At 53.9% G+C, this 13,153-nt stretch overlaps 1 protein-coding gene across 1 annotated transcript in view; it reads right to left on the minus strand.

Annotated features, from left to right (window-relative positions):
* The window catches only part of Muc6 (mucin 6, oligomeric mucus/gel-forming), a 29,605-nt gene extending 22,411 nt beyond the window's left edge, over positions 1-7,194 (minus strand). The window contains exons 1-11 of the mRNA XM_051145110.1: positions 7,122-7,194; positions 2,987-3,040; positions 2,582-2,822; positions 2,385-2,511; positions 1,799-1,889; positions 1,605-1,714; positions 1,220-1,427; positions 970-1,092; positions 514-634; positions 268-406; positions 79-183 (exon numbers count right to left, since the gene is read on the minus strand). Of these exons, the coding sequence (XP_051001067.1) occupies positions 79-183; positions 268-406; positions 514-634; positions 970-1,092; positions 1,220-1,427; positions 1,605-1,714; positions 1,799-1,889; positions 2,385-2,511; positions 2,582-2,822; positions 2,987-3,040; positions 7,122-7,194 (1,392 nt within the window). The remainder of the gene's footprint in view (positions 1-78; positions 184-267; positions 407-513; positions 635-969; positions 1,093-1,219; positions 1,428-1,604; positions 1,715-1,798; positions 1,890-2,384; positions 2,512-2,581; positions 2,823-2,986; positions 3,041-7,121) is intronic.
* Positions 7,195-13,153: the final 5,959 nt, after the last annotated feature.

The raw sequence follows: 13,153 nt of genomic DNA on the forward strand, positions 1-13,153 counted from the left end.
AAGAGAAGCAGGAGCCACATGCTGGGCCTGCAGGAAATAGGTTACAGCATGTGCTTGATTCAGGGCAGGTAGCCTTACCTTCTTGGATAGGTAGATGACGGACTCTAGGGAGGTCTCTGAGTGTGAGTAACCTGACTTGTCATACACAGCCATGAGGGTGCCTTCGTTAGGAAGCTGTGGGCTCTGGGGAAGTGAGGAGTAGGTCAGACATGGATGACATGGACGGACTGGTTGTTCCCTTTCCCCCAGCCCTAGGGTGCCTCCTACCTGGAGAAGAGTGTAGGTGCATGTTCCATGAAAGCGGTAGGGTCTGGCGTCGAATGTGGTGACAAAGGAGCCGCCTTCTAGGGAGCAGTGGCCAGGACATGGCTGCTTTGTGCACGTCCAGCGGCCCATGGTACACTGGCTGCAGGTGGGCATTGGGGCAGTCCCCGGTGGGTTGTGAGGCTCACGGTAAGTAGCACCCTTCCCCCAGGTCCCATGCCAGCAGAACTTCCTGTCCTCTGCACTCACCAGCTTTGGCAGGCTGTCCTTGTGATCTCCCCAGGCCCATAGAGCACACCATTGAGCATGCAAGGGCACTGGCTGACTGGCACACACGAGTGGTTTCTGGATATGTCGTCAAGCAGTGTACCTGAGGGCATGGGCGCAGGTGGCACGGATGTCCCTTGGGCAGCCTATGTATCACCGTGGGGACTCCTCCCCAGTCAGTCAGTCCCAGGCTCTGCCCCTCCCTCATCCTGCCAGCCTTGGGGAAGGGGCCTTGTACAACTCAAAGCCCACCTCTCCTCAGTACTTCTAGATCCCTCCTCCCTTCACCTTACTCTGCATGGAGTCCTGGGCTGACTGGAAGTTTTGGGGTGGGGATATAAGGCCTGGCCCTGTACTCAGAGGTAGATTGTCTAGGCCAAGCTGGGGGCATGGTGCAAATGAGTTCTGGGCAGAGTGGATGCTGGTATACGTCCTCACCATGGGGGCAGAAGCAGCCGGAAGTACAGAAGCTGGAGCAGCTGTGCTGTGGGTTGGAGCACGTCTTGACACAGACCTCACCGCACTCCTGGTACACCTGGTTGGCTGAGCACTGGCTCATGGCTGCAGGCGGCAGACATGGGGTCTGGTAAAAAGATCCTGCCCGACTTCCTGAGTTCCCACTTTGTTTCTGCTTAGCCTTTTTCCCCTTCCGGAAGTGGCTTTTTCTTTCACCCCGCCTGGGACTCACGGCATAATCCGGGGGTCCTCCAGTTGTGGACAGGCCGGCCGGCCATGCTGCATCGACGGGAGTACTCAGATAGTGTGGCACAGCTGCAGTTGTGCTGGCCTGGCTGGGCACACTCAGCCATGTCTGCCTGGCAGCTCAGCACTAGTGCCTCCTTAGGCACGTCACACCCAGGGGACACCAAGGTCAGTAGCTGGTTGCAGATCCCGGCCTGAATAGAGAGCCGTTTAAAGTCATATGGATAAAGCCACATCTTGTATCATACCCAGGGCTTGGGAGGCCAGAAGTGTGTGTGTGTGTGGGGGGGGTCAAATTGGCCCCCAAGACCCTTATGCAGCCCCCATGTGGCAGCCACATTCTGGCCCTTGTTCCGGGCCACCTCACATACGTAGCTGGTTTTCAGGATGGTGGGGCTGGGGATGGCCTCATGGGTGCAGATTTCGTTTGGGTCATCTAACTTCTGGAGTGTAGCATACTTGTGGGGTTCCAGAAGTTTGCCTTGGGGCACAGGACAGAGATCAGCATGGGGAAATGACTACACAGGGGCTTGGGGCCTGACCACCCACCCCTGACCCGCCTTACCATCCTCGCTCAGAAATTCATTGTCTGTCTTCCCATCGAAGTTACCACAGAGCCCACACAGCTTGCCCGTGTACTTCTTCTCTACCAGGACCTGTCGGGTGGCAATGTTGATAACTGTGGGGATGCACCGAGAAGCTCCCCACCCAGGCTGGAGATCTTTCGGACTCTTGCTTCAAGGTTCCAGGTGACCTCACCCCCCCTTGGCCCTTCCTTCCTCTCTCCCTCTCCCCCTCCCTCCCTCTCTCCCTCCCTCCCTTCTTCTCTTCTTCTTCTCTCTCTCTCTCTGTCTCTCTGTCTCTCTCTGTCTCTCTCTCTCTCTCTCTGTTTCCTTTCCTGGCTAGATCCTCCTCCTTTTCTTTTTTCTTTTTCTTTTATTTTTTTAAATATTTTGTTAATTTATTCATATTACATCTTAACTGTTAGCCCCCTCCTCCTTTTCAAATGGGGAAACTGAGCTGCTGTCGAAGCTCACAGGTCCTCTTGGGTTGCTGGCCAGCAGCCAGTGCTGTCCTGCCATTCAGGGCTCCTGGGACTCAGTCTGAGGAGGGCCCTTCCCGGATACTGTTTGTCAGCTCATGGCTCTCACCATAAGATGGGCATCTGGACCCCAGATGACGACTAACTCCAGCTCCAGCTGCCTGGCCACCAGGCGCACGCTCTGGCCGTACGGCGTGATCTGGAGGCCATTGCTGGTGTAGGGCAGGCTAACAACCCTGTGGGTAAGACAAGTTAGCTGCCGCCCTTTCTGCCCCTCCCCGACCCCGGTTGTCCTGGCCAGCTTACCCGATGTCCCTGACAGAGATGGTTTCTTTGTTCACAGTAACCACCGAGGCCCCCAGTTCCATGATGATCCGGGAGATGTTCCCATCGCTATCTCTCCGCAACTGGATGCTGAAGGTGGGGAAGGCATCCCCGCAGGTGGCCGTAAAGATATAATTGCACATCCCTTTGAACTTATACTCATGGCCGTCAAAGGTGGAAAAGTGGCCAACGCCCCATGTGGAGCACCAGCCCTTTTCTGGGGCTGCAAAGAAAACGATACAGTCTCAGTCTCGTTTCCTATGTCCAGGTAGGGCACATCTGGGACACCCTGGCCCAGAAGCTGTGGCCCTAGAGAGCCCACTATAGCCCCAACCCCACATGGCCACCCAGCTCTGGTCTGGGCTCTGCCTTCTGTCTAAGCCTTACAGGACTGCAGGTTATCCTCGGTGTCATTATCTGTAGCATCTCTGGTCCAGGCACCTGTAAGGCAGGAAGCTTCAGCTCAGCATGCCCTAGCATAGTTCCTATAGCCACTCTAGTCAGGGCAGGAATAGGCATAGACATCACAGCTCCCGAATACACAGCCCTCAACTAGTGCCTTGGATGAAAACTCTTGGTGGAAGTGTAAACTGTTACTTTCTTTCATTGCTGGATCCTTCCTGGGGAAACCTCAAACCACAGCACCCCCAAGGCCTGCATGCTATACCCATGTGTGTGTGTGCATGTACGTGTGCATGTGTGTGTGTGTGTGTATGTGTGTGTGTGTGCACGTGCGCGTGTGTGCATGTTGAGGTGTGGCTTCCTCCTTCCTGCACACTGGACCACTGGGCCTCTGGTACTCTGGTTGACAGTGATGTGGTTTCCGATGGCTCTCGCTTGTCTTTGGAATGTTCTTCAGTTGTCAGGGGCTTGGGCTGGCAAAGGAAGTGACATCCAAACCTGTATGGGCGGGGCCCATGTTTACTGTTGGGACTGTTATCTCAACCTGTTCCACCCCACTGCCATCTTTGACTTCTACCCGAAGCTGCTCAAGTACACACGCCCTCATTTGCCCATCATTTGCAGGCAGTGCCCTGCTCTGCAGCAGCACACGTTTGTCTGCAGTACGCTCAACTGAGTAGTAGGCAGCATGTTCTGAAGGACAAAAGGCATCTCAGCTCATCTTGCCCCAGCTGTGACACCTCTCCCACTCTCATTACTTCCTGGTTCGTTCATTCATTCATTCATTCATTCATTCATTCATTCATATATTCCATCTTTGCCTTAGCCTGGCTGCATGGGGCTCCTGCTTGGTGCCCGTCATTATGTCAGGTGCTGCAGGTCCATCGCCCAGGGCTTGTTCCTGCAAGGCCCCAGATGTGGCACTCACTCACACGGCACACATCCTTGCAGGAGTGACCTCCAGTGATGAGCGCATGGAGCAAGAAAGAGCAGTCAGATGGTGCTGTGCATGCTGGAACAGGAGAGCAGCTTCTCTGAGGAAGTAGCATTGGAAAAGGGCCTAGGGGCACTCTAGTCTAGGGCATGCTGGAGGGACACGCAGGGAGTTGAGTAGAGCTAGGAGGACATCCCATGGGGCGCGAGTGCCATGTGGGGCTAGGAGTGTCCAGGGCATTGATGCTTGTCTGCCATCAATGCTCCCTAGTCACTGCTCAGTTGAGCCAGGCTGCAGGGCTCAGCAGACAGAGAATCTAAATGCAGGAACAGGTGCTTAGGGGATCTGCTCTGTGCACGGCCCATCTTCATGAAGCTCTTAGTAAGGCTGTGAGAGAGTGGCCTTGGGGCGTGCTGAGAGGCAACAGTGTAGGAGAGGACAGAGGGCTGAGGTAGATTTTGGCTGTCCCCTCTTCCTGGTCACACCCCCTTTGTGTTCCTGATCTGGCTGCCCAGTCTCCCTATGGGTCTATTATTTAAACTACCCAGAGCCTGTCTACTTCCCTATCTAGGGCCGTGCATGCAGTTTTCTTCTTCTTTTTCTCCTTGGCAACCTCCAAGATAGCCATGGTGGGCCAAATAGCATCTGTCACGGTGACCACCAGGCAGGGCCAGGGAGCCACAAGATGGCTGTGTGGGGGAGGACTTCTTCAGACTTCTCATGGGCTATGATGTCCTGACCCCTCTGCTAGTGTCTTAACCTGACACACTTTTGCCCTGCTGACAAGCTGGACCAGACACTGCATCCTTTGGGATGCAGTTCTCCACTGAGCCCCACCCTGAGCTCTCCTCAGTTTGGAGTGTTTTTTTTCTGCCTGGGGAGCACAGCTGCTCATATACATGCCCTTGATCAAAGACTAGTCCTCTGTATTGAAGAAGGCCTTCCTCCTGAACTAAGCGCAACTTTAAAAACATTATTTATTTTTATTTCACATGCATTATATTTTGCCTGCATGTATGTCTGTGTGAGGGTGCCTGGTCCCCTGGAACTGGAGTGACAGATAATTGTGAACTGCCATGTGGGTGCTGGGAATTAAACCCAGGACCTCTGGAAGAGCAGCCAGTGCTCTTAACCACTGAACCATCTCTCCAACCCCCCCCCACCCCCCAAGCGTAGCTTCAACGTGGCTTGCCTAGCCAGCCAGATCAGGCAAGAATCACCTTTGCCATTAGCGGGGTGATACATGCCCACAGACAGATAAACCTTACATCATCTCAAGAGCTTTGGACAAGACGCTCTCTATCCCTCACTGCTGTCAGTCTCTTCCAGGGTATGTGCACCTCTGAATGACACCAAGAGCAGAGATGGGCCAGCTGAGGGCTCATGTGGCTTGTGGTGGTGGGTGCTCCTTGGGACTTAGGCTCTAGCTCATGAATCCCCTCTGGCAATCCAGTGAGGACCTGGCAGGAGCAGAAGTGGGACTCACACCGAGCCCCAACCTAGTGCATGCCCACACATCACCCTTTCCCTCCTCAGGAGCCAGCAAGCAAAGTGAAGACCTAAAGTCCGGAGAGTCTCTAGCACCTGCCCCTGCCCAGTGACTCCTTCGAGTATGGAGAATGGGGCAGGCTCTCTGAGTAACACCTCCTGTAGCTCAGATTTCTCTGTCTTCCAGACAGCATTGGGATTCTGGGGTCCAGCCCATTCTATGAGGTATGAAATCACAGGCTCAGCTACTTGCTCTTCTCGATCCAAGACCTGGGTCTGGCTCTGTTGCCTCATTATTCTGTCCACGGTGCTCCTAAGAGGCTCCTGCCCCACGGCTCCCTTCTCCCAGGTCCCAGCCTAACTGTCTGGCTGCCTTGCTTTACTTTGAGCTGGCCTCTAACTGGAGACCCTTTTGAAATTGTTCAGGAGATGGCTAGCATCATTGTCCCTCCCACTGGGACCACCTGCACTTCTTGTTAACTGTCTCCTCAACCGTGGCCCATGGGGACTCTGGGCTTGTTTGGCGCCTCACCTGTCCTGAATTAATCCCACTGCCTCAGGCATCTCCTTCCTAGTTTCCATAGCCTCAGGTCCCATCTGGCCTGTCTGACCTCTGCCCTCCCACTAGTCTCCACAGAGGTGATACTTGAACACGCTGTCTGTTGCTCTGAGGCAGGCTCTATCCTTTCAGCCTCCGGTAGTCCAACATTATTTAGAGCCTCGGCCTTCAACCTCCTCTATGCCTCTCCCATTAGTCTCTCCTGTGGCTTATTCCCCTGTTTTTGGCTATGGGCCCAAGGAACCTGGTTCCAGTCAGCTACCCCTCCTCTTTCTGCCAGGCATGCTGGGTAAGGGGCAAGACAGGGTCCCTAAGTGACCTTGTAGGACCTATAGGCATTGCTCTATGGTTTTCACAGCTACTGTTGGTATGGATGGTTGGTCCTATTTAGTGGGGAGGAAATTTCTGGAGAGAGGGGTGGAACAGCCTGTTGCGGGGGGGGGGGAATCATTACATTATTTCAAGTCTGAGACCCACCTAACTTTTGCCCCCAGGCTGGGTACAATCTGAGAGTGGGCTCTCTATGGCCTACCTACCCACCCCCCCCACACAAGGGGAGGCTTCTGATAGCTGTGTTTGGCATACAGAGCCGTGGGCTGGGGCGGCACAAGATGTCTTCCCACATATACAGAAGGGAAGTTGAAACCTGGAGCCAACAATATAGTTCTGTTAGTGAGTGAGGTGAGGTGACGTGTAGCGGAGCCTGAGTCCTGCCTGGGACTTTGGCTCCACAAGTCGCACCAAAGGAGCCAAAGGGTTTGCCCCTGTCCCTACATGCCTTGGGCTTCTCAAAGACCTCTCAGTGCCAGAGCCAAGGGGAGAGAGAAAGAGTACCAGGTCTGTCCTGTTGCTAGCCATTGTACTCCGCTGCCACCAAAACTGCTGAGACTGTGCAAGAGGGAGTCCTGTCCCCCGATTCAGATGAGCCACCACACCCAGCTCTCAGGAGGTAAACGGGTTTGAGCAGTTTGCTGGGGCCCCTCCTGCCTCCCATCCATCAGCGTACATGTGGCTAGCCTGCCTCAGGCAGAGTCAACAGGGCGAGAAGCCCTGAGGACTTTCCCCGTGCACAGGACCTGTGGAGGGCACTGGGTACTCCACCCTGCCCACGGGGCACAGCCTGGCAGATGCCCACTCACCAGCATTGATTAGGGGTCCCCTGAAGGACAGTGACAGCAGCAGCAGCAGCGGCAGCAGCTGAATCCTGAGCATGGTGGCACTCCTGGAGCAGAGGTGGCCACCAGCCCTGATCTTCTACTGCTGGGCGTTCAGGCAGTCTTGCTGCTGCCTGTGCTGCGACTCGAGTGTCTAGCTCTCTAAACCTTATATAGGGTTGGTGTGCCCTTCCCTGGCCGCACCTACTTGTGCCCCATACTCCCGGCCTGTGATCACCACCGCCTGCCGGGCACAGCGGTGGCCAAACAGGATATGGGGTTCTGCTTTATCAGGACTCAGACTACTTTGGAAAATTCTGTAATGGTTGTTGTGGCCCCATTATCTTCCCACGCCCAGTAGGGGGCTGACACATGCACCCCAGGGGCCCACAGGCACCTCCTGCACCTGGCTATTCTGGGTGGCCAGGGTGGGTCTCGTCGCAGCCTGCCTTAAGTGACAGATCACTGTGGACACCATCAGCCATGCACCTGGGTCCCCTGGGTGGGGGTGGGGTGGAGTGGGGGGCCTGGTCCAGGGGGATATCAGAAGAGGCTGGGCCTCCTCCTGATTCTGTCAGGTAATCTAGGCTCCACCCTGGATCCTGGTACCCGACTAGAGACACTTATTTTCTGGGCCTACTCAGTTTATTGTGAGTTTTCCCTCCAGTAAAGACCACCTAGGAAGTAGTTGCTAGGGGGGGTTCCCTGGCACTATTTGCTGTGCTCTGAACTCTTGTTCTGTGGGTGTGGGTGAAGTTACTCACTTTTGCAGCATCTCCATGGGTCAAGCGAGCTGTGGGTCCTCTTAAACAACTGGCCAAACCTACTTGGAATATGGGCTCCTAGGAATATGAGAGGCAGGGGCCAAAGGTGGAATGCATGCCAGCCCCTTATGAGGCTAATGCTAGGGCTCAGACAAAGGTCAGGAGTCAGGGCTTAGGTTGTGGTCAGTAAAGGGCAGGGTCTTCCTTGAGAGGGTCTCTCAGCCAGGAGATGAGATGAGCCACTGAGTCTGTCCAGTCCCGCTGGGAGCCTGGAGTGAGGCCCAGGGATCTCCCGGTGATGGTTTTGGCCACTCCTGGGCCGGTGAGTGCTGAATGGTGCTCCTTGAAGCCCTGCGGGAGCTCAGGACCAGCCTCATACCAGTGTTCAGTGAAGGTTTGGCATTGGCTCTAGCCTTGCCTAGTTCTGGGTCCTCACATGGGCCTGTGTCTCACAGCCAAGCTAGGTCAAGCTCCCTAGCCTGGACCTGGGTTGGCTCCTCTGGTCCCCCATCTCTCATGCTGGGAGCTCGCAGACGCTGTGCTCAGTTGGCTCAGAGCAAATGCTGCAGATCCTGTGACAAAGCAGCGGACGCTGATTTCTGTAAATAAACCTCACCTTCAACACGATGGTTTGTGCTTCCTGTTAAAGCTGTGGCACTGTGGTACGGCGTGTGTCTGGCATATTTGAGCTTAGTTGATCTTAGTAACACCCACCCAAAACCCCAACAACCCATTTCCACCAAACCAAACCAAAACCAAACCAAACCGAAAAAAGATGATCTTTATAGGAACCCTGTGAGTTCAGCCTCAATGGGAAGAGGGGTAATCTAATACATGTGTGTTTCTGGGTGGCCTCTTCTTATTGCTCTTGTCCTCCCTCCCTCCCTCCCTCCCTCTCTCCCTTCCTCCTTCCTTTTTTTTTTTTCAAGACAGGATTTCTCTGTGTAGCCTTGGCTGGCTTTGAACTCACAGCAATCTGCTGGGATTAAAAGCATGTGCCACCATACCATCCCCCCTTCCCTCCCTCCCTTTTTCCTTTCCTCCTTCCCCCTTTCTTTCGTTCCTTCTTTCTTTCTTCCGTCTTCCTTTTTTCTAATATATTTACTTATCTTGTTTAATGTGTGTGTGTGTGTGTGTGTGTGTGTGTGTGTGTGTGTGTGTGTGTGCATGTGCGTGCACACCATGTGCATGCAGGGGTCTGCAAAGGCTAGACAAGGGTTGGAACCTGAGTGAGTTACAGGCAGCAGTGGGCTCTCATGTGGGTGCGGGAAACTAAACTTGGGTTATCAAAAAAAGCAACAAGCACTCCTTTTATTAAAAGAATGTTTATTTATTTTTATTTTATGTGTATGAGTGTTTTGCCTGCATGTGTGTCTGTGCACCATGTGTGTGCACATGGTACCTGCAGAGGCCAGAGAGGGTAACAAATTCTCTGGGACTGGAATTATATATGGTGTGGGTACTAGGAATTGAAGCTTGCTTCTTTGGAATCCAGTGGTCTTAACCACTGAAACATCAACAAGGGCTCTTAATGGCCAAGCTGTTTCTCTAGCCTCTCTTAGTGAAAGTGGTTTTTCTTTCTCATTTAGTTTTCTTTCTTTCTTTCTTTCTTTCTTTTTTTTGTTTTTTCAAGACAGGGTTTCTCTGTGTAGCTTTGGCTGTCCTGGAACTCACCAGCCAGGCTGGCCTTGAACTCACAGGAATCAGAGTTGGAGCTGGAGTTCAAGTTATGGGCGGTGTTGAGCTGCTCGATGCGGGTGGGTGCTGGGAATCAAACTCTTGTCTTTTGGAAGAATAGTAAGTGCTCCTGACCACTGAGCCACCTCACCAGCCCTTTTAGCAGTTTCTTAGAACTCACCAGCACTCACTCAGTTGAGAAACTGAGGAACAGAGTGATACTTTCACCCAGAGTGACACAAATGGAGCTTGTTCTAGCTCTGAGTGCAGTTTCCAGCTGGGCTTGGGCAGGTGAGGAGGGACTCGGGGTGGGCCCTCACACAGGGTGGTCACGCAGAAGGGGCTTATGACCCTGTGTGGCTAGGAGCCCTACATCTGCTTGGCTGCCTGGCTATGCTTGTCTAACAGTCTTCAGGGTGTGTGTGTGTGCAGACTTATTAGTGGCTCAGAGCCCTGTCTTCCAGGACCTTCTGGCCTGTTTTGGGCTGCGCGCACCTGTGCCAGAAAGGTTGCTCTAGGGAGCGGCATTGCCATTTTCTGGGTCGATGGCTCCATCCTGGTGAGGAGGGGCCACAGGAGGGCATCAGGGCCCACCTTCCACAACACACTGGATTAGCGGGAAATCACAGCTCAATAGCGTTTTTGTCCTCTGACTTGGGAGAGCGAATGCACTGAGCAAACAGCTCTGCTGGCCAAGATAGCTCTGACTGGGAGATAAGTGTGTGCGCGCCTTTGTTCCGTCAGCAATCACGGTGATAAGCTTCGGGTCCCGCTGGCGGGCCAGGAAAGCGGAACCTACAGCTGGACAAGTGTACGATTGTCCACTCTCGCATCCAGCTCAGACCCTTGCCCTCCACATCCATCAGTGTGGCCAAGCTCTGCACAGCGGGCTCCTTGGACCTAGGCTTGGCTGTGAAGTTGCGGGGGTGGTGGTGGTGGTGTCACAAGCCTATCTCTAGTCCTAGATCCCAGTGTGTGGAAAAGTGGTTCTCAACCTTCCCAAGGCTGTAACCCTTTAGTACAGTTCCTCAGGTTGTGGTGATCCCTAACATTTTTTTCGTTGCTACCTCGTAACTGTAATTTTGCTGCTCTTACAAATTGTAATATAAATATACATATTTTCTAATGGCCTCTTCACAGGTGGCCCCTGTGAAAAAGTTGTGTGACCCCCTAAAGGGGTTGAGGCCCACAGGTTGAGAAATATTGGCTTAGGGAGAGGTGGTCTAGGATCCTGCACAGCTAAAAGTGGGCTTTCGTGTAGGGTTGAAGGCATTTGTCCTTAGCAGGTGCATCCAAAGCTCTTCCTCATGTTTGGGTCCTCACTCCTGCCACAGGTTTCCTAGGTCTCATTCATAGAGGTACAGAAGTGGACATATTAGTCAGCCCATCCAGACCACCTGTCCCTGACTGCTGGGCCCATTTGGGTCAGGTGTGACATTCCCAGGGGGAAGAGCTGGTGTCTTCCTAGACCCTTTGGCTCTGCAGCTGCACATCATTCGATGAGAATTAGAGAGAGTTTGGGAAAGATGTCCACACCAGAAGTAGGAGTTCTCCCTTGTGGTCTAGCCATGCTCTAGGAGGGGGACCCAGCTGTGGCCAGGGTGAGCCAGGGCTGACCAGCCAGTGTGGCCTCACTGGAGGATGTAGCTCTCAGTTCCCAAGGACTGGGTATAAAGTGTGGGGCTTTTGGGCCTGATGTTTCTTGAAGGCTTTGAGCGGGCTGTCTGTACCTTCGGTGGCCAGTGAGCGTCAGGGCTGGTTCAAGGCCACCTACTGCTCGGGGAGAGGATGAGAACTGGTGACCCTTGACCCAGGTGGCTGAGGGGGTTCAAGCCCTGGGGCCGGAGCCATGTCTGCCATGCCCTGTGTGTAGTAGGCGGCAGGCGGCATTGGGCTCTGTGGTTCTGTGGGGCCTGGACTTCGTTAGCAGTCCCAGAAGGAGCTATGCCCTCCTCTCCTTCTGCCCCCAAGTACCTCTGGTGACCCCTCTTCCAATTCTCATGTGCCCTGGCTTTGGGAGCACATAGGAGTTGCTTTGGGGGCACGTAGGAGTTGCTTTGGGGGCACATAGGAGACAAAGTATGCCTGGTCCATCTTCTTCAGGGACCTGCAACTCCTGCAGTAGAGTTCCACTTGCTGGTACCCCTACCTGGAATCATGCTGGGCTATGCCCTTACTACCTCTACAGAATGTCCAAGATCCTATTTAACTCCTGGCTTCCAGTCTGCTACTGTAGCCAACTCTTGTTTCTCTGGCTCTTGAGAATTTACCCTGAGCTCAGATGAAGGCAGCAAATCTTTTGCTATGGCCAGAGGCTCAGAGCTAGAGGCCATATGTGACCTCCACAGCCCCTCCAGAGCCTGTTCCTCAGTTTCTACCTGGCAGAGTGCCTAGATTCCACCACTTGCGTGTTCAGGCCTTGGCCCCTGGGCTGAGATTGGTTGTGATCAGCTCCTCCCTCTGGACATGGGCCCTGGCCTCCAGCCTTGGCAGGGAAGTGACTGCCTGAGGTAGGTCCTGCCTGGGTGGGGTGGAGCTGTGTTCTGAAATGGGTGGGGAGCTCACTACCATGCTCCCTGTCTGGGGGCCTTATTCCTTTTTGTTCCTGGGTGTTCTGTATTGGTGCCTACTAGAGGGACCACAGATAATAGGGCTGACATCAGAAAAGGGGTACAAGGTGGATCTGGACAGGTCTTAGCCTGGGGTGATGGCTGCAGCTGGGCACCCTCCTCCTTTCTCTCTTTTCCTCCTCCTCCTCTTCCTCTTTCTCCTCCCTCTTCTTTCTTTTTTCCTCTTGAGATCTGGTCTGATTTAGTCCAGACTAGTGTTGACTTGCCGTGTAGCTAAGGCTGACCAGAACTTCTGCTCCTCCGTTCTCCACCTCCCAGGGGCTAAGACTACTAGTGTGAGCTGCCGTACTTGATTTATGAACTCAAGGTTCTGAACATGCTAGGTGAGCATTCTACCTACTGTGCTGCACCCCCAGTCTGAGGCGCCCACCTTTTGACAGGAGGGATTCTGGCTCAGCTGTCCCTTCTGTCACGGGAGACACTGCACCTGTGAGTCCTGTGCTGGACTTCCTCCTATCCCTGGGAGGTGGGGAGCCCTGGCCCTCACTGACCATCAGACAGAAGCCCATGGGGGGCATTTTCCCATTGTCTGGGTGCCTCAACAAGCCTTCCAGGACGGGGATCCTGTCCTGCTCAGAGCAATAAGGTAAAATCACACAAGCACCGCCAAACCTAACTCCGGGGAGAGTTCAGGATCCCTAAGGATGGGCTGCATCCAACCATGGCTCATGTTAACACAATTCCAGCTTCCAGGCCAAATGTAAGGGTGCCCTCAGCCTGGCAAGCAGAGAGCAGTGTAGGCTTGCCAGAGAGCCCTGCCCAAGCTGCCTTCATGCCCTCCAGTACTGATCAGCGGATGTTGAGTGAAAAAACAGATAGGGTTGGCTTGGATACAAGGATCAACCCCCTGGGCTGCCCCAGGTGGCAGTGTGGACCAATACCCATCAGGCTGTGGTTTCCTGGGCTGCAAGCACCTGTGGGATAGAAGAGGTAGTGCAGATTTGCC

Source organism: Acomys russatus, chromosome 5 (assembly GCF_903995435.1).
Source record: "Acomys russatus chromosome 5, mAcoRus1.1, whole genome shotgun sequence".
NCBI lineage: Eukaryota > Metazoa > Chordata > Mammalia > Rodentia > Muridae > Acomys > Acomys russatus.